Source organism: Tupaia chinensis, unplaced genomic scaffold, assembly GCF_000334495.1.
Source record: "Tupaia chinensis unplaced genomic scaffold, TupChi_1.0 Scaffold145685_1, whole genome shotgun sequence".
In the NCBI taxonomy this organism is placed as follows: domain Eukaryota; kingdom Metazoa; phylum Chordata; class Mammalia; order Scandentia; family Tupaiidae; genus Tupaia; species Tupaia belangeri.
Window position 1 is genome coordinate 420,995 of NW_006205542.1, and position 18,957 is coordinate 439,951.

Consider the following 18,957-nt stretch of genomic DNA (forward strand, 5'->3'; position numbering starts at 1 on the left):
TTTAGAAAAACATACAAATACAAATAACCTAATCTACTAAATATTACAACTACTATTCTCACTGTAACATGTTGTGGCTCCTTCTCTTATATTTATGTAAGATTCAAAAGGAGCAAAGAAGAAAAGATCTGATAACATGGTCAGTGTCAGGTCTTTCCAGGACCGCTCCCAGCTTTCCCATACATATTATATTTTGCAAAAAGCATAATTTTATTCCTGGCATTTTCTTAGTTCATTTCAAGTTTAGAAGAATATTTTAAAGTGATTTCTGATTTGAAGAGTTCATTGTATTTTTTTCTTTTTTTGAGAGATTTTTGCTATTGAGCACATGTGCTCATCATAAAGACAGACAGAGACAGAGGACATAAAGCGAGAAATCACCCCCCAGGGGAGATGGCCACATCCCAATTCCTTCTCCTCCATTCTTCTCTTGGGATTTTGGACATTGCATGCACGCTTGCCTGGCGTGAGTTTCTAGCTTCCGGGTGCAGGACTAGAACCACAGTCAACTACACGGGAGTCCAGCAATTTAACCATTACACTGTCTGCTGGTCCCAAGTTCATTGTATTTTATCAGAATGTACATTAAAAATAGTAAAGAAAATTACCCTCTGATTTCAAAATAACCTAGGTGGTCCCACATTATCATTATTTTAAAATAAAATATTTCTTGTTTTCTTCTTTGTAATCCTCTGTGTTCAGGAAAGTGTTCTTTTAGCTGTAAAAATAAAATATTATCCTTAGTAAAGAGTATATTTTATAATATTTTACTTCAGCTTCCTTCAGGCTAAAGAAGAATTAAAGCAACTTAAACTACCTGGGTTCATGTACAGTGATGTTCCTCTACTGGCGTCGTCAGTCCCTTACTTTAGCATGGAAGAAGATGGTTCTGAAGATGGAGTGCATCTCATTGTCTGTGTGCATGGCCTAGATGGTATGTGAAATCTATCAATGGGGAGCCAGCAGGTGGCATGGTGGTTAAGGAACTGAATTCCCACATTACCAATCACAGTTCAAGTCCCTGACCTGACAGGTGGAAAATCACACCAGATGCATGTACATGCGTGCCCAAAATCCTAGGAGGAGAATAAAGGAGAAGGGACTGTGGTATAGCCATCCTCCCGGGGTGTATGTGTGTGTATAGGGGGATGTCTCACTTTCCCTCTCTCTGTCTCTCTCTGTCTCTCTCTGTTTCTCTCTGGCAAGTACAAGTGCCCTATGGCAAAGACCTTTAAAAAAAAGACAAAAAGACAAAAAAAAAAAACCTATCGACGGAACCCATAACAACTCAGCGTATTTTCTTTTTCTGATAGTTCTCATTTAATTTTATTTAATCTTTGAACTGAAAAATGATTTTTCAGTTTCTTAAATTAATTAAATTTAAAATGCCTTCTAAATCAGAAACATGTTTAATTTTACTAAGTGAAATATTAAATTTCCTTTCTAAGTAAATTTTCCATGGAACTGACACTCATATGCCAGCATTTTGTCTAATTTTGGATTTTTCTGTCTTCTTTCTTATTGTTGGTTTTGTCAGATGTCATTTGGTCTCACTTTGATAGTCTTCCTAGTTTCTAGCTTATTACTTTAAACCTTATGGGACAGAACAATCAAAGTTCCTAGGAATGAAAGTCTCATTAATTAAGATACATGTTCAATTCTAAATCTATGACTATAATGCTTTTGTTTTTATGATAATTGTTTTGATTATTCAAAAGATTTTTTTGGCTATAGGAACTGTTAGAAGATGCTGAATATTTCTAGACTAATGGGGTATTACTCTACTATATGTGATTCTGTAAAAACAAACTAAATTTTCTGGATTATAAAAATACTGAACAAAAGTCTGTGTTACTAAATCCTTATGAAATCAGAGGGTTTGTTTTGTTTTTATTTGCAAAAGAGTGTGTGCACTCACCAGAGAAAAAGAGAGAGATAAGGCAGTTGCCACTGGGCCTGGTCACACTACAATCCTTTGTCCTCCAGTTGTCCATCCTGTCAGAATTTGGGGCATGCACATACATGTGCCCAGTGTGTTTTTGAAGCTTCCAGAGCTGAGATTCAAACCACAGTGAGTCATGTGAGATTTGACTCCCAGTGCACAGTGCTTAACCACTACACTATATAGGGTCAACTCCTAGAGAGTTTTCTTTTTTTTAACTACAGCAATAGGAAAATAGACTCAATAAATACAGTGCTTTTGCTACCCATCTCTCCTGCCCCTCCTCAAATACTAAAATTTTCAAAGAATTATTCCTCAAGATAGACTTCTTGGCCCTATGGAATCTGCTAAATTCTTCTTTCAAATTTTCAAAAAACAGATTATTTCTGTTACATAAATCAGAACAATCAAAATAAGGGTGGAATGCAGCCCATTTGATTTGTTTATTTATTTATTTATTTATTTTTAAGAGAGAGAGATTTTTGCCACAGGGCACACGCACTCGCGGGAGAGACAGAAAAGGAGAAGTCACCCCCCCCCAGGGGCATGACCATACTGCAGTCTCTTCTCCATTCTCCTGTCGGGATCTTGGGCACACATGTGCACGAATCTGATGAAGATACCACAACAGTACTGTAAAGAAACACATGGCCCACCTGACATAAATCTATTTCATGAAACTCTGTTGGCCCTGTAACCAGTTATGCACTACGAAGAGGAGACTGGATCCCACATGGCTGACAGGATTGAATCCTGCCCTTACTGGCTTCATGACAGGCCCATGTGTTTTTTTTGTTTTTTTGGTTTTTTTTGTTTTTTTTTGAGAGAGATTTTCGCTATTGGGCGCGTGCGCTCGCCAGACAGACAGAGAGAGACATAGAGACAGAAAGCGAGAAATCACCCCCCAGGGGGGATGGTCACGCCGCAATCCCTTCTCCTCCATTCTCCTCTCGGGATCTTGGGCACGCACGCACACGCGCCTGGTGTGAGTTTTAAGCCACCGGGTCCGGGACGTTAACCGCGGTTGACTACGTGGGAGTCCAGCGACATAGCCATTATGCTAACTGCTGGTTCCCAGGCCCATGTGTTTTTGCCCAGGATCCTGACACAATCCTTAGAAGAAAAGGATTGTGATGCGATCAGACCCTGTTGTGTGGGTGCTTACATGCACTCTCTCATGCATGTGTCTTCAAGGATTAAAACAAAACAAGAAAACTCTAGCAAATAGAATCAATATGAGGGAGCTCCAGATAGCTCGTGGGAAAATGGAATTAATGCACAGTTTTATTTTGGTGCAAAAATGTAAAGTCCATGCTTTTTTTAAAAATAATATGCATTTCCCATGAACTTTTGAAGATCCCTTCATATATTAAAGGTACTGTAGCAAATAGGGTTTAATTTTCAGAATGCAAAAGTAAGTAACTCTAAATAAATGTGTAAATAAAACATACTGGGCAAGGTGGTGATGCAGTCATGGCACGGCTAGACCCACATGGAAAGGGCAGTAGGTTTGCATCCTGAGACCTCCCTGTGCTTTTGGGCACATGCACACGTCCATGATCTGGGCTGACTGGAACTAGGGTAGATTTTGGTGTGGTGATCCTATTGGGAGTGCCTGTCTCTCTTTCTCTTAGTCTGTTTCATAAAAGAAATCAGCAAACTTTAAAAATAAATAAACTCGGGAACCAGCAGTTAGCGTAATGGCTATGTCGCTGGACTCCCACGTAGTCAACCGCGGTTCGTGTCCCGGACCCGGTGGCTTAAAACTCACGCCGGGCGCGTGTGCGTGCGTGCCCAAGATCCCGATAGGAGAATGGAGAAGAAGGGATTGTGGTGTGACCATCCCCCCTGGGGGGTGATTTCTCGCTTTCTGTCTCTATGTCTCCTTCTGTCTGTCTGGCGAGCGCACGCGCCCTACAATGAAAATCTCTCCAAAATAAATAAATAAATAAATAAATAAACTGTGCTACATCAGCAAATCCAATAACTATTGATAAAACTTTAATATCCAGGGACCAGCAGATGGCATGGTGGTTGTGGTTCTGGACTCTCATATGGCTGACCACAGTTTGAGCCCCGGACCTGGCAGCTTGCTTTCTCACTCTCTCTCTCTTTTTCTCAGAATCTGTCTCTCTCTGGTGAGCCCAAGTGCCCTGTAGAAAAATTTTAAAATAATAATAATAAATAAATAGGATCTTTAAGAAAAAAAGTAATATCCATTTCCAATTATAATAAATAAGCATAAAACTTCAAAATGTTAAAATATAGGACTAATCAAGTTCATTAATATGATTACACATTTATGAAGGATCTTTAAGAAGTTCATGGCAAATGTGTATTATGAAAAAATTTAGGGCTAGTTGGTAGTATGGTGGTTAAAGTAGTTGGACTCCATGTGGCATACTGCATGGTTGAGTCATGAACCCAGCGGCTTGAAAAACACACCAGGCATGTGCGCATGCCTGCCCAAAATCCCAAGAGGAGAAGGGATTACTACATGGCCCTCCCCCCAGGGAGTGCTTTCTTATTTTCTCCCTGTCACTTTCTCTCTGTCAATGAACACACATGCCCTGTAGTAACATTTTTTTAAAAATAAATTTTAGGAGGCTGGCAGGTGATGTGGTGATTAAGGGCACTGGTCTTACTCCCACATGGCCGACCACAGTTCAAGTCCCAGACCTGGTGGCTTGCTTTCTCATTTTCCTTCTCTCTTTCTCCCTCACTCTGTCCCTCTTTGGTCAAATTTTAACTAATTAATTAAAGTTAAATAAAAATAATTCTTTAAGTAAATTTTTTAAGAATTTACTTAAAGGAGGATTTCAGAAAGTTTTTGCGCCAAAATACTTTAATTCCAATGTTCTATCAGCCTTCTGAAGTCCTTTTTTGTCTAGCCCGTGGAAAACTTACATTTACTAATAAAACATCAGAGGTGCACCTTTTAAAATCAGGGATAGAACAATTGTCTCTATCATTGCATTAAATCATGGACTATCTAAAAGATAATTAGAAGGATAAAATAAAAATTCAGCATTTAATAATGACATGTTTTTATTGCTAATAGACCAAAGGAATCAACTAAACAAATCTACTAAATTAATTTTAAAGATAAGAATTACTTTTAGGGCCCAGCAGGTATGGTTATGTCACTGGACTCACACGTAGTCGACCATGATTTGAGTCCCAGACCTGGTGTCTCAAACCTTGTGTGCATGCATGTTCAAAATCCCAAGACGAGAATAGAGGAGAAAGGATTGTGGTGTGGCTATCTCCCTGGGGGAGTGATTTCTCACTGTCTCTCTGTCTCTCTCTGTCTTTCTGGTGAGGGCATGCTCCTTATAGCAGAAATCTCCCTTAAAAAAATAAGAATTACTGGGACCAGCAGTTAGTGTAATGGCTATATCGCTGAACTCACATGTAATAGACTGTGGTTCGAGTCCCGGACCCGGGTGCTTAAACTCACGCTGGGCGTGTGTGCATGAGTGCCCAAGATCCCGAGAGGAGAATGGAGGAGAACGAATTGCTATGTGGCCAGCCCCCCTGGGGGGTGATTTCTTACTTTCTGTCTCTCTGTCTCTGTCTTTCTGGCGAGCGCACGCGCCCTATAGCACAAACCTCTAAAAAAAATAAAAATAAGAATTACTTTTATATGCATATACTTTATATCTGTTTCAATTTATTTAATATATTTTATGTTAATAATTATTAAAGTACACTATCTTAGATATTTAATTGGATTTTTATTTCTCTCAGTCTGTACCAGTACCACCTAGGAAAGTCAACAGATTAAATCTGTCAAATGCATTCAGGGTTTATTAAATGATCACCTAGAGTGGTGGCAAGAATCAGTGATTTATAGCTACCTTAGCCAGCAGTCACCAAAGTTACATCTATTGTGACCACCTGGTAAAGTAAATACAGTTAGGTGGAAAACTGAAAGCATCATTGCTACTGAAACCTCCTAAGAGAAAAACTGTTTGAAAGACATTATTTGCCTAATGGGAAATCAGCTTTGACTTTAAAATTGAGAATGCCCAAGAAGATACTTTATTGGGACCAGCAGGTGGCGTGGTGGTTAAGATGCTGGACACTCTCACATGGCTGTTCGAGTCCCAGACCTGGTGGCTTGCTTTCTCACTTTCCCTCTTTCTCTCTGTCTCCCTATAACATTCTGTGTATCTCTTTCTGGTCAAATTAAAAAAAATAATAATAATAATGAATAAATAAAATTCAATAAATAATTCTTTTTTTAAAAAAGAAGATACTTTATTAATACATCTCTCATGTGGTCAATTAATCCAATACATACTTATTGAGTACTAACTATAAATGCTAGGCACTGAGATTGCAAAGATTGGATGTGTTACCTGACTCAATATTCTTTTTTTTTTCTTTTTTGACTTTCGTTATGGGAGTCATGTACTTGCTGAAGAGCGAAAAGAGAAAGAGAGGAAGCATCCCCCCAAGAGATAGCCACACACACAGTGCCTTCTCTTCCATTCTCTTCTTGGGATATTGAACACATGCTCGCGTGCGCACACACACACATGTGCCAGGTCCAGGACTATACCCTTGCAGCCAGCCAGCCATGTGGGATCCAGCAGCCTTAACTACCATGACACCCCGTGGCCATCTGCCTCAATATTCTTAAAACCCAGCAGAGTGTTGCCTTTCTTATGTATGCGCAATCTTGCCCTGGAGTCATTCACTTGCTTATCAGTCTCTTGATTATGAGCAGGTGCGTTGTCATACGCATATTCATACCTCTACACTTAGCATAGTACCTGGCTCCTAATAGGTATTCAGTAAAAGTTTATGGAAGAGAACTTAACAGGAAAGAGGGAATCAATCACTGCTAGATTTCCAGCTGTACTGTACAAGCTTCTTGAAGACAAAGGCACCTGCATGTAAATGTACTAATGCCGTCGGGGCGGGGTTGGGGGGTGTTTTTGATATTTGGGGGGAGGTGTTTTTGATATTAGGTTAGTAGTTACACGAATATTTAAACATCATTGTCAGGCTGGGCTCACAGTTAAGTGGTTAAGGGAACTAAAGTCTGACTAGCTGACTACACTGTTTAAATCCCAGCCCCAGTATCTTGAAAAATACACTTAGGGAATGTGCATTCATTCCCCAAGTTCCAACAGGATGAGAAAATGAAGGAGAAGGGATTATGACATGACCACACCCCATTGGGAAGTGCTTTCTTCCTCTTTCTCTCCATCTTTCTGTCTCTCCCTGGCAAGCACATGTGTTCTCTGGCAAACTAAAGAAAAGTTTTAAAAATTTAAAAAACAATTTTTAAATTATTGTCATAATGACATTTAATGTGCAATATCAAAATACAATTATTTCAGTCTCAATTTTCAATGTTTCTTTTGTCACAGGTGCATAAAGTATGCAAACTATATTGTATTGTATGGTCCTATCTAAGAAATAAAGTAATAAGCAAATCTATTTTTCTTGAAGTCTAGAAACCCTATTTTTTGATGCAATACTATAAACAAAGTTTTTATTGAGTCATAAATGCTGGAATTTCTCAATTCATTTTCCATTACTTTAGTCTGTTTTTCTAGTAAAAGAAATTATTAAAAATTGATAACTGCTTTACTTAGGAAGAACTGATTGATTACACAGCATGTGTAAGTTATCTTATCCTCAAATGGTTATAATATAGTCAACAAAGAGTAATTCATAACAATGTTGTAATATATGGCTACAATTGTATTTTGAGGAGTATATCCTTTCTGATGGCCTGAATTATAAATTATGCATTGTTACATTGTTGCTGAACTTTGTAGGATTGTGGAGGTTTTCAGCTAATGCTTGGTAGGGTGGATAGAGACAGGCTATAGATGTTCCTTCTCTGTTGAAGCTAATTGCAATCAGTAATCTGAAATCAAACACTAATATAAACCTAATCCAAGCATGATGACTTTTCATTAATCTGTGATGAGGTTTTATTTTTTTTATTGTGAGCTAAATGTGTAAACACGAAAGAATTAGCAAAGCCATTTTGGCATGACTTAGTTCTCAGGCCTCCCTCTGCTGGTAGTGAAAGATGACAAATCAGCATGGAGTTTAAGAATGAGGGTAATATAATTATCACAATTTCGTCATTTATTTTAGAGCTACATTTACTCTTGGACACTTATGTATTAAAACAAAATCTTTTGGTTTACGGCTATCCAGATTTTTCACAAAAGATTAAGTGATATCTTTGTGGTTGAATTAATTAGTCTTTTCATCACAGAAAATTGATCTATTTTGTATTTAAAATATTTGCCAGAGTTAAAAAAAAAAATTGAGAATGCAAAGCCTTGTCTATTGACAAATGGTGTAGACCACAAACTTGTCTTTAAAAACTATAAAACTACGGGACCAGCAGTTAGCCTAATGGCTATGTCACTGAACTCCCACGTAGCCAACCAACAATTTTTAAATTATTGTCATAATGACATTTAATGTGCAATATCAAAATACAATTATTTCAGTCTCAATTTTCAATGTTTCTTTTGTCACAGGTGCATAAAGTATGCAAACTATATTGTATTGTATGGTCCTATCTAAGAAATAAAGTAATAAGCAAATCTATTTTTCTTGAAGTCTAGAAACCCTATTTTTTGATGCAATACTATAAACAAAGTTTTTATTGAGTCATAAATGCTGGAATTTCTCAATTCATTTTCCATTACTTTAGTCTGTTTTTCTAGTAAAAGAAATTATTAAAAATTGATAACTGCTTTACTTAGGAAGAACTGATTGATTACACAGCATGTGTAAGTTATCTTATCCTCAAATGGTTATAATATAGTCAACAAAGAGTAATTCATAACAATGTTGTAATATATGGCTACAATTGTATTTTGAGGAGTATATCCTTTCTGATGGCCTGAATTATAAATTATGCATTGTTACATTGTTGCTGAACTTTGTAGGATTGTGGAGGTTTTCAGCTAATGCTTGGTAGGGTGGATAGAGACAGGCTATAGATGTTCCTTCTCTGTTGAAGCTAATTGCAATCAGTAATCTGAAATCAAACACTAATATAAACCTAATCCAAGCATGATGACTTTTCATTAATCTGTGATGAGGTTTTATTTTTTTTATTGTGAGCTAAATGTGTAAACACGAAAGAATTAGCAAAGCCATTTTGGCATGACTTAGTTCTCAGGCCTCCCTCTGCTGGTAGTGAAAGATGACAAATCAGCATGGAGTTTAAGAATGAGGGTAATATAATTATCACAATTTCGTCATTTATTTTAGAGCTACATTTACTCTTGGACACTTATGTATTAAAACAAAATCTTTTGGTTTACGGCTATCCAGATTTTTCACAAAAGATTAAGTGATATCTTTGTGGTTGAATTAATTAGTCTTTTCATCACAGAAAATTGATCTATTTTGTATTTAAAATATTTGCCAGAGTTAAAAAAAAAAATTGAGAATGCAAAGCCTTGTCTATTGACAAATGGTGTAGACCACAAACTTGTCTTTAAAAACTATAAAACTACGGGACCAGCAGTTAGCCTAATGGCTATGTCACTGAACTCCCACGTAGCCAACCGAGGTTAGAGTCCCAGACCCGGTGGCTTAAACTCACGCCGGGAGTATGTGCGTGCATGCCCAAGATCCTGAGAGGAGAATGGAGGAGAAGGGATTGTGGCGTGGCCATCCCCCTGGGGGGTGATTTCTTGCTTTCTGTCTCTCTCTCTCTGTCTTTCTGGCAAGCACATGTGCCCTATAGCAAAAACCTCTCAAAAAAAAAAAAAAAACCTATAAAACTAGATGATAGTGCACTTTGTACGTTTCACTTTACCTCATCATTTAACAGAATTTTTCACTTTCTAGGTAACAGTGCAGATCTCCGATTAGTAAAAACTTACATTGAACTTGGACTGCCTGGGGGAAGAGTTGATTTTCTTATGTCTGAGAGAAACCAGGTACAATATGGCATTTTTTCAGAGGAAACAAGCATTTTCACACCAGTTTCTACATAAATATTTGTGTTACTACAAATACAATAGAGATAATTTTTCTGATTTCTATAAAATTTAACATAAATGTATATCCAAAAGAAATAGATATGGTTTACATTTTGATTTATAAGTTCTCTTCACTTGTGAAACCTTTCTAGAATTTTATGTTTTTATACAAATATTTAATTGAACCATTATAAGTAGCCTTATTTAATAGTGATAATGGGCTATAAAATTAAATGACTACAAGAAGCAGATGTTATTAAAGAACACTGGGCTTTTTCCTCTAGAAATTCACTCTCTTTGCTCATACAAATATGAATATTATATTCACTGACATCTGAAAACATACTGGACTTAACCACATTTGCAATACCTAAGTTAAAAATAGTATTTATATTCAGTTAGCTTTGCATGTGATTTTATATCTTTCAGTGTATAATGTGTCTATTTTGTTTTTGTGTAGAATGATACTTTTGCTGATTTTGATAGCATGACTGATCGCCTTTTGGATGAGATAATACAGTATATTCAAATATATAGTCTAACAGTCTCAAAAATAAGGTAACTTCTATAATACACAATTTTTTATGTCTATGAATTCTAAAAAAACTAAGCAGAATTTATGGTAGTGTTCTATCCTGAAATAGAGGAGATAAAGAGAAAAAAATTAAAAGATTTTAGAGAAAGACCAGATTATATGATTCCATTTGTACAAAGTGTCCAGAATAAGCAAATCTATAGAGACAGAAAGTAGATGCATAGTTGCTTAGGGCTCGAAAAGATGAGGGATGCGGGTGATAGCTAACAGGGTGTAAGACCCCCCCTTCTACCAGGACCAAAGGAATGTATCATTTACACCTGTCCAGTTCAGGGTGAGCTGGGAATCAAGCCAGGCCCTCCCATGTAGCCTTAGCCATCGTGCAGATGGCTTCCTTCCACTTGTACCACTGCAGTTAGGCCTAAAATAATTTTTTATTACTACATTTTCTACAATGATGTTATATTCTCTTTATTATTTTATCGTGGAAAAAATAGTATTTTAATTTTTTTATTTATTCATGGAAGTCTTCCCTCTGTTAGATTAGATGCCCATTATGATCAACCACTTTCCAAAAGTCTGCTCTGGTTGATTATAGACTATTAGCTACCATATTAATTCCCACTCTGCAGCTTCAGGATCTTCACTCTGGGAGGAAAGTTTGTCCTGAGCTTCTATTGAGTCACTAGAGAAGTCATGACATATTTTTCTATCTTTTTCTATGCAAAAATGCATCCTAAGTTCCAACCCAATAGTTAGATGCAGCTGGAAACCAGCATTTAAACAACTTTCAAGCTCTCTTTCACCATTAAATGTCCCCAAGGATTCTTATACCATCCATTATTAAATAATGGGAAGTAAAGACTCTTTTGATTGAAACTGTCTTTTCAATAAAACTGAAATGCTCTGTAAGTTCTTTTTATTATATTATCTTGGATTTACATAAAGACAATGCACATATTTTACCTGTGCCTTGAAAATGCCATTAGTCAAGAAACTATCCAACTTAAAGTGTAGACAAGCAAATAAAAGGAACTGGTATATCAGTTCCTCCTAAATATCCTTCATGAGTATGGCTTCATTATTTTGCTTGAAATCTTAAAGAGTAAATAATTAGTGTGTAGCCTAAGGAGACAAATTTATAATCTAGTTATTATATGTTTTTTAAAATATATTCATTTCTAAGAGTTATAAACTCTTAAGTAAAAATTTCATAATAAAATATTTAAATGATTTCTTTATACATTTAAGCTAGGTAATAAAGGGAATCTACTATTACAGTCTCACATTTCTTTTCCTTCAAGATAAAAGTTATATCATTTCAGCATGTCAAAACATAATTTTAAAACATACTATTAATTTCACATCTGTAACATATGTTTTATTTTTTAAATAATCTAATACTGTGTGAAAAATATCTTTTTTCTCTCTTTAAGCTTTATTGGACATTCATTGGGCAATTTAATAATCCGTTCAGTGCTTACAAGGCCAAGGTTTAAATATTACCTCGACAGACTTCATACCTTTCTGTCTCTTTCTGGACCTCATCTTGGTACACTGTACAATAGCAGTGCTCTTGTTAATACAGGTAAAAAGCTTTTTTGTTCTGTATTAAAAGTAAGGCATAGAAAGAAAATTTAAATACAAATTTAGTATTTTCTGGTGTTTATTTTAGAGCCATCTTATCACATACTTGGAATTTCATAAAACAAAACATGTAGCTAATTTTCTGTTTTGTTAGGAATATTAAATAAGTTGATAAAAAAATTTTCAAATAAAATTGTCATACTGAGATGTATTTGTCAAAAGTCATGAGCATTTTTTCATTAAACTTTGTAACTATTTTTAGTAAATGTTTATCTTACCAGCAAGTAATTCTATTAGTTGAACAGATAACTATACTTAACATTATAAATTTATAAAATATTTTACATAGACTGTTAACTCTTCAATTTTGGTTTGGTGATAAGAAAGGCATATTATGAGAAAACAATTTCTAAGAAATTAATCTAGAATTTTCAAATGAAAGTTAAGACTATAATTTTGTTTAGTATAAATGCTCTCACTTAGAAATATCTGAGATTTTATTATATTTCTTTACATTGATCCCTGAAATTCTCCTTCCTATTTTTTTCCACTTCCTTTTATTGAGAGACCAACCATGCTATTTTTTATATCCCATTTTAAATTAATAACTTCAAAATATAGCCAATTCTATAGATACTACAGTTTCTAAAAGAGGGCATGAGAAAAATAAAATCCTAAAAGAATGCAAAACAGAATCCAATATGAATAGGATGTGGTATTTTGAATTCCTTTCTATACCAAACTGTTTTCAGATATGCTTAGAGCTGTCAGATTTAATCAGTTAAAGGGTTTCTCTCCTCTTTACTTTTGGTTTTTGCCATAAGGACACATGTGTTCACCAGAGATAGATAGTGAGCAGGAGAGTGAGAAATCACCCGCCTCGGGGATGGCCATGCCATCCCTTCTCCTCCACATTTAGGATTTGGGGCACGCGTGTACTCGTGCATAGTGTAATTTTCAAGCCACCAGGTTCAGGATTCAAACTGTGGTTGGCCATTTAGGAGTCCCACACCTTAACCATCACACCACCTGATGGTCCTCACTCCTCTTTTCTTCTCCTGTTCTCTTGTGTAGTAGTAGAAACAACAAAAGTAGAAATTAATATTCCACAGTCTTGAAAAACATTTTGGAGTGATTGAGATTTAACTAAATTTCCCTAAAAGGAAGATGCATATTAATATGAGCTACTCATTGCATAAAAAAATACAGTTAAAGAGATCAGCAGATGACGTTATGGTTACATCACTAGACTTCCACATAGTTGACCTTGGTTTGAGTGCCAGACCCAGCAACGTAAAACTCATGAGGGCTGCATGTGTGTGCATGCTCAAAATCCCTAAAGGAAAATGGAGGAGAAGGGATTGCAGTGTGACTGTCCCCCCTGGAGTATCATTTCTTACTTTTTTGTCTGTCTCTCTGGTGAACATATACATCCTATTGCAAAAATCTCTCTTAAAATAAAAATACAATTAAAAATGAAACTTAAATTATTTTCATCTCTTGGTTTTGTTTGTTTGTTTGTTTGTTTTAAATTAATGAATTATCCATTCCAAAGTTGCTCCTTTCATGGTTACTTTACCATAACATAACTGTAATTATCTATAGACAAAAATTCAATGTTTAGGCATTTGGATCTACTAAATTTTTCTCCTTCTCCTTCTTTATAATTTGAACAACAACAAAAAAAAATCTTAAGGTTATAGGGGCTGGCAGGTGGCATAGTGGTTAAAGGCTCTGGACTCCCACATGGCCCGCTGTGGTTTGAGTACCAGATCTGGCGACTTGCTTTCTCACTTTCTCACTCTCTCTCACTCTGTCCCTCTCTGGTCAAATTTAAATAAATAAATACATTTAAATTAAATAATTCTTAAAAAAAAAAAAATCTAAGGGTACGATTTCCCCAAATCTGTTCCTCATATGTTGTTTTCTATTTTCTTTATTTCCTTGCTAAATAAGGTAGAATTAGCAAGCCCTACATCAACCACCATTAAGTCATAGTTAACCTATATACACATTTACATGTATGTTTATATTTGTTATGAATATGGGAATATTTTGCAAGTATGTTTTTTATTAGCCAATAAATGTTAATTTGGGAGATGTCACTTTTTGCAGTGAAATAGTAAAGTTATTAATTTTGGTGTATGTTATATATTTTTTCATTTATACTCACATGTTATATATAACTCTAGGTCTCTGGTTCATGCAGAAGTGGAAAAAGTCAGGTTCTCTACTGCAGCTGACATGTCGAGATCACTCAGACCCTCGCCAAACTTTTTTATATAAGCTCAGTAATAAAGCGGGTAAGTATTTCGTAACATCTTGGCAAACATGCATATGAAAGTCTTCTTTATATAAACCTTTATTTAAAAAGTTAGTAGCATGTCTTTCTGCTGATTAAAAAGAACTGTTGTCCTACTATAATTTCTTTTTTTTTTTTTTAAGAGAGGGGTTTGTTGTAGGGTGCGTGCACTCACCAGAGAGACAGAAAGTGAAAATCCACCCCTAAGGGGGATGCCATGCTGCAATCTCTTCTTCATTTCCCTCTCAGGATTTTGGGCACACACACACATGCACCTGGCATGAGTTTTAAACCTCCAGGTACAGAACTCAAACCACAGTTGACTACATGGGAGTCCAGCGACATAGCCATTACACCATCTGCTGGTCCCATCTACTATAATTTCTTGGTAACAAATAGCATACTCACAACTAAGACTAAGCAGCTGATAGAACAGTTCTTTAATTGTGTCATGATTTATTGTTGATGAGTACACAACTATGAAATTAGCCTAAAAAGTTTAGCATTTGTAATTCAGTACCAGTTTTCTTAGTCTTTGTGTTTTAACTAGGTTTCTGACTGTCTTTTTAGTTATTCCTCACCCAGTTCTGAAACTTTTTTATAAATGGCCTTGTATTTTTCCATCCTTTTATTCTAGAGCTATCAAACATTTCTGAAAAAATGTGAGAAATAAACAATCATTATTTCTTCTGTAATTCTCACTACTAGATGAATTTTATTACTCATCTCTTATTAACTGATTTTAAATCCATTTCCCACTTGCATATATATTTTTCCAAAGTCCCCAAGTGCTCTTTTGCCATTCTTTGGATACCCTTATCTGTGACTTTATCATCTCCCTCTGACTCATCCTTACATATCTTCCCAACCTATTTTTCCACTGTGTCCTTTGAAATTTCCATTTAAGAAAAAAACTTTCATGGTTTTCTTCAAAGACTATCTTCACTTTCTTCTGAAAACAGAGACTTAACTAATACTTAGAATTTTTTTTGCCTCCTCCTTTACCCTCATCTCCCCACTTTCCTCAGCTGTAGAGCAGAGGTCTGCGCACTTTTTCTTTAAAGGGCTAGTTAGTAAATATTTTGGCATTGCCAGCTATACAGTTTCTCCAGCTACTCAGTAATACCATTGTAGTATAAAGACAACCAGAGACAGTACAGAAGCTGTCGAACATGACTGTGTTCCAAACATTATTTATAAAAATAAGCAGCAAGGGGCAGCATGTGGCATAGCGGTTAATGCAGCTGGCTCCCACATGGCAGACTCTGTTGTTCAAGTCCTAGACTAGAAGTTTGAAAATTGCACCCATCAACTGTATGTTTGTGCTCAAAATCCAGGAGGGGAAGGGATGGCAGCATGGTCTTTCCTCGCTAGGGGGTGAGTTCTCACTTTCCCTTTTACTCTTTGTTTCTGTAAATACGAGCAAAAAAATTAAAAAAATAATAATTAAAATTTAAAAAATCAACATATCAGACAGAATATATTAGGTCGTCTAGAAAGTCTTGATGTATTTTTCTGTGTTTTTCTTTATAAAATGCATCATGACTTTCTTGGACATCCCAGTGTCTTGCTGATCACTGCTGCAGTTTTTTTCTCATTTACCAGATGAGAGAGAGTAAAGGAAACAATCTTCTTGCTTTCCATTTCTTTTTACAATCATTTTTCCACTGTCCTATGAAAGCACTTCCTTTGAGGCTTCTACCATCCAAGCTGAGCTAGCCTTCTAGTCTGCTTTAATGTAACAGCCTCCTGGTCACTCATTACATATTTAATGAGAACTAGAAACACTAAAAATATTTATTACATGGTTAATTTTGGGCAAAAGTTGCTTTTCTTGGATCTTAATATACTTAATCCTCATGTCGTTTTTAGTAATTTGATGAGTCAACCCCGCAGGTGATCGATTCATTAGCACTATGGTCCCTTCTCTACTCCAGTGACCCTTGGCTCTATCCCGCTTTGAATCAATAGCCATGGTTCTCTATATCCCTAAAATTTCTATCAGTGTTCCATTCTGTGGCCATAATATCTTATCCTTCTCTCGCACTTTCTTATTCTCATCAGTTTCTTAAACTTATTTGAGAGCTCTATTACACTTTCCTAAGTCAACCGTGTTCTTGCTGGTTTTACTCTTCCTGACCTGTCTTAGATGCCATGAATTACCACTTTTGTCATTCATGCATTATTATACTCCTTTTTTTCCCATCAGAGTTATCTAGCAAATCTACATTACCGTTTCTGTACCTGGCCTCTTAAGCTCTTTGATAAGGAATCAAAGAGACACACAAGGCAATAGCACTATAGATTCACAGGGTCTTGTTTAGCGATGTCTAATTAGCTTCCCATCTAATCCTTTAGAAGCGGTTCCAGTTTTCATCTTTTTCTCAAACTTCAAACCACCTCTGCTACTTTCAGTTCTCACAGATGACTTTGCTTCCTGCTTTATCTTTGAAACTCAAACCATCAAGTGAAAACCTTTTCTGTTTTCTTTCCTTTTCCCTCTGAACATTAGCATAACTGTGCTTTCCTTCTAGTTCAGTGAGAGATCTATCTTTCGTTCAGGAATAATTATCCTCTCTTTGTTTTGGAACACATTCCTTCTCTGTCCCTTTTCAGGAACTATTTAACATAAAAAGTTATTCCTATTTCTTTCATCTTAAGTAATAATATCTCTCTTGATCACTTATTCTTGACTTGTCCTATTTCTCTTTTTTATAGAGTCAAACCTCTCAGAAAATAATTCCTTTTACTTCTTCTCACCTTTTTTCTTTACTACATCATGATTTCTGTCCTCACCATTCCACTGAAATTTGCTAAATCCAGTTACCTCTTTTCTTTACTTGAACATTAAGACATTTAAGACCATCAAGAACACCTTCCTCATTTAATACTTTTCTCTGTCCATTTCTATAGTATCACCCTTCCCGGTTTTCTTCCATCTTGTCTCTTTGCTTCCTACATGGATTTTTGTTTTTATTACCCTTAAATGTAAGGGGTAAATGGGCTCTAACCTCTGTCTTCTGTTCTTGTAATTCAGCACATTCTTCCTTGATATCATCATTCCGTATCTGTCTGTAGCTCTCTCGAGCTCAGTACTCCATGCTCTGCTGAGATTCATATATTTCCAGCTGCCTACTGAACGTCTTTACTTGGATATCTGAGTGCCTCAAATGCAGAAAGATTTCAGACAACTCATCTTTTCCCTGGGATTTATTTCCCTGGATTCCACATCTACAGCATCACCATCTCCCCAGTCAGAAACTTAGAAGTTCTAGATTCCTCTTCTTCACTTACTCCCCAATATCTACTGAAATACCAAGACCTAAAACATTCAGTGTACTTAGTCGCTTCTCTTCCTGTTTGCCACTGCCTTAGTCCAACCTTCATCACTTTTACTTATATATTATTTTATAACCTCCAGACTAGATACCTAGCCCCCCTTCTCCCAATTTTTACTTTTTCATAAGGAGGAATATTTTCTAGTAATTAAATCAGACCACATTGATCCTATTTGAAAATCTTTTCATGGTGCTTTATAGTGTTCATGATGAAATTTAGATTATATGGATAAAAGCCTTTATCATTAATTTCCGAATCTCTTACTCTCTTTGTATTCTACTCTTCCCCTCACAAACACACATTGCTATAGTCATGCCATGCATGTTTTATGCCTCTGTATTCTCTCATGCTTTTTCTACTCCCCATTTCTCCTCTTTGGTTCACCCATCTCTTTAGAACTAATTTTCTTCATCTTCTAAAATTAAAATTTAGATTCACGTGCTGTCAAAAGCTGTTCTTGATGGTCAATTTGACTTAATATTTCTTTCCTCTCAGACTACCCCAAACCTCGTATTCCAATTCTATGTCTCCAGGACTGACCGACCTCATTAATGAATTCCAACTTTCACTTGCCTGCTAGACCTCTCTACTTAACATATCAAACTAAATATGTTTAAAATTAAACATAGTTTCTTCTTTTGCTGCCTTTTGACCATTTTTTTGATGGTACTCAGTCCTCTAAATTATTGAGTCATCATTGATTGACCACACTTCTCTTGCTTCCATATCTCAAGACTATTAACATTATCTTTGACGTGCCATAGCATATATGAACCTCTTTTACTTATTGTAATTCATATTGGTCATTTTTCGTTCTTAATCTCCTTTCCTTAAGTAGAATCCATCATGACAGCTTTTTCCCATTTCCAACATACACACATTCAGTATTTACTCTAGTTCTTTTTCATAGGTGTTCAGTATATACACATTAAATCAATGAATGATACAATGAATGATTTTTTCAATATTGTTTTCATTATCCCAAAGTAGTTCAAATATTGTATAGTAAGGTATAAAGCTAAAATATTCAGTTATGGTAGTTGTAAGTCTGCAGTTGCTTGAACTTACAAATGTAAGTCCTGGTTTTTAAGTGTGTTTTTTCCCTCAGTCCTATCACCCATGTACTCATCCTGCTCTTGAAACTTAAAGTGAACACAGTATAGAACACTGGATTCATTACTGAAAAACTAGTACTACTTTCCCACCTTGTTTAGCCTTTTCAGTATTCTGCCTTAAATGTTCTTAATATGAGAAAGACATTTGGGAACGG

The 18,957-nt window shown here is 35.8% G+C and overlaps 1 protein-coding gene across 15 annotated transcripts in view; it reads left to right on the forward strand.

Annotated features, from left to right (window-relative positions):
* FAM135A (family with sequence similarity 135 member A) overlaps window positions 1-18,957 on the forward strand; it is a 124,337-nt gene that overhangs the window by 87,664 nt on the left and 17,716 nt on the right. For all 15 annotated transcript variants that reach the window (XM_014584119.2, XM_014584124.2, XM_027768243.1 and 12 more), the window contains 5 exons: window positions 777-934; window positions 9,791-9,882; window positions 10,385-10,482; window positions 11,896-12,047; window positions 14,239-14,349. In XM_014584119.2, coding sequence (XP_014439605.1) covers window positions 777-934; window positions 9,791-9,882; window positions 10,385-10,482; window positions 11,896-12,047; window positions 14,239-14,349 — 611 coding nt within the window. The remainder of the gene's footprint in view (window positions 1-776; window positions 935-9,790; window positions 9,883-10,384; window positions 10,483-11,895; window positions 12,048-14,238; window positions 14,350-18,957) is intronic.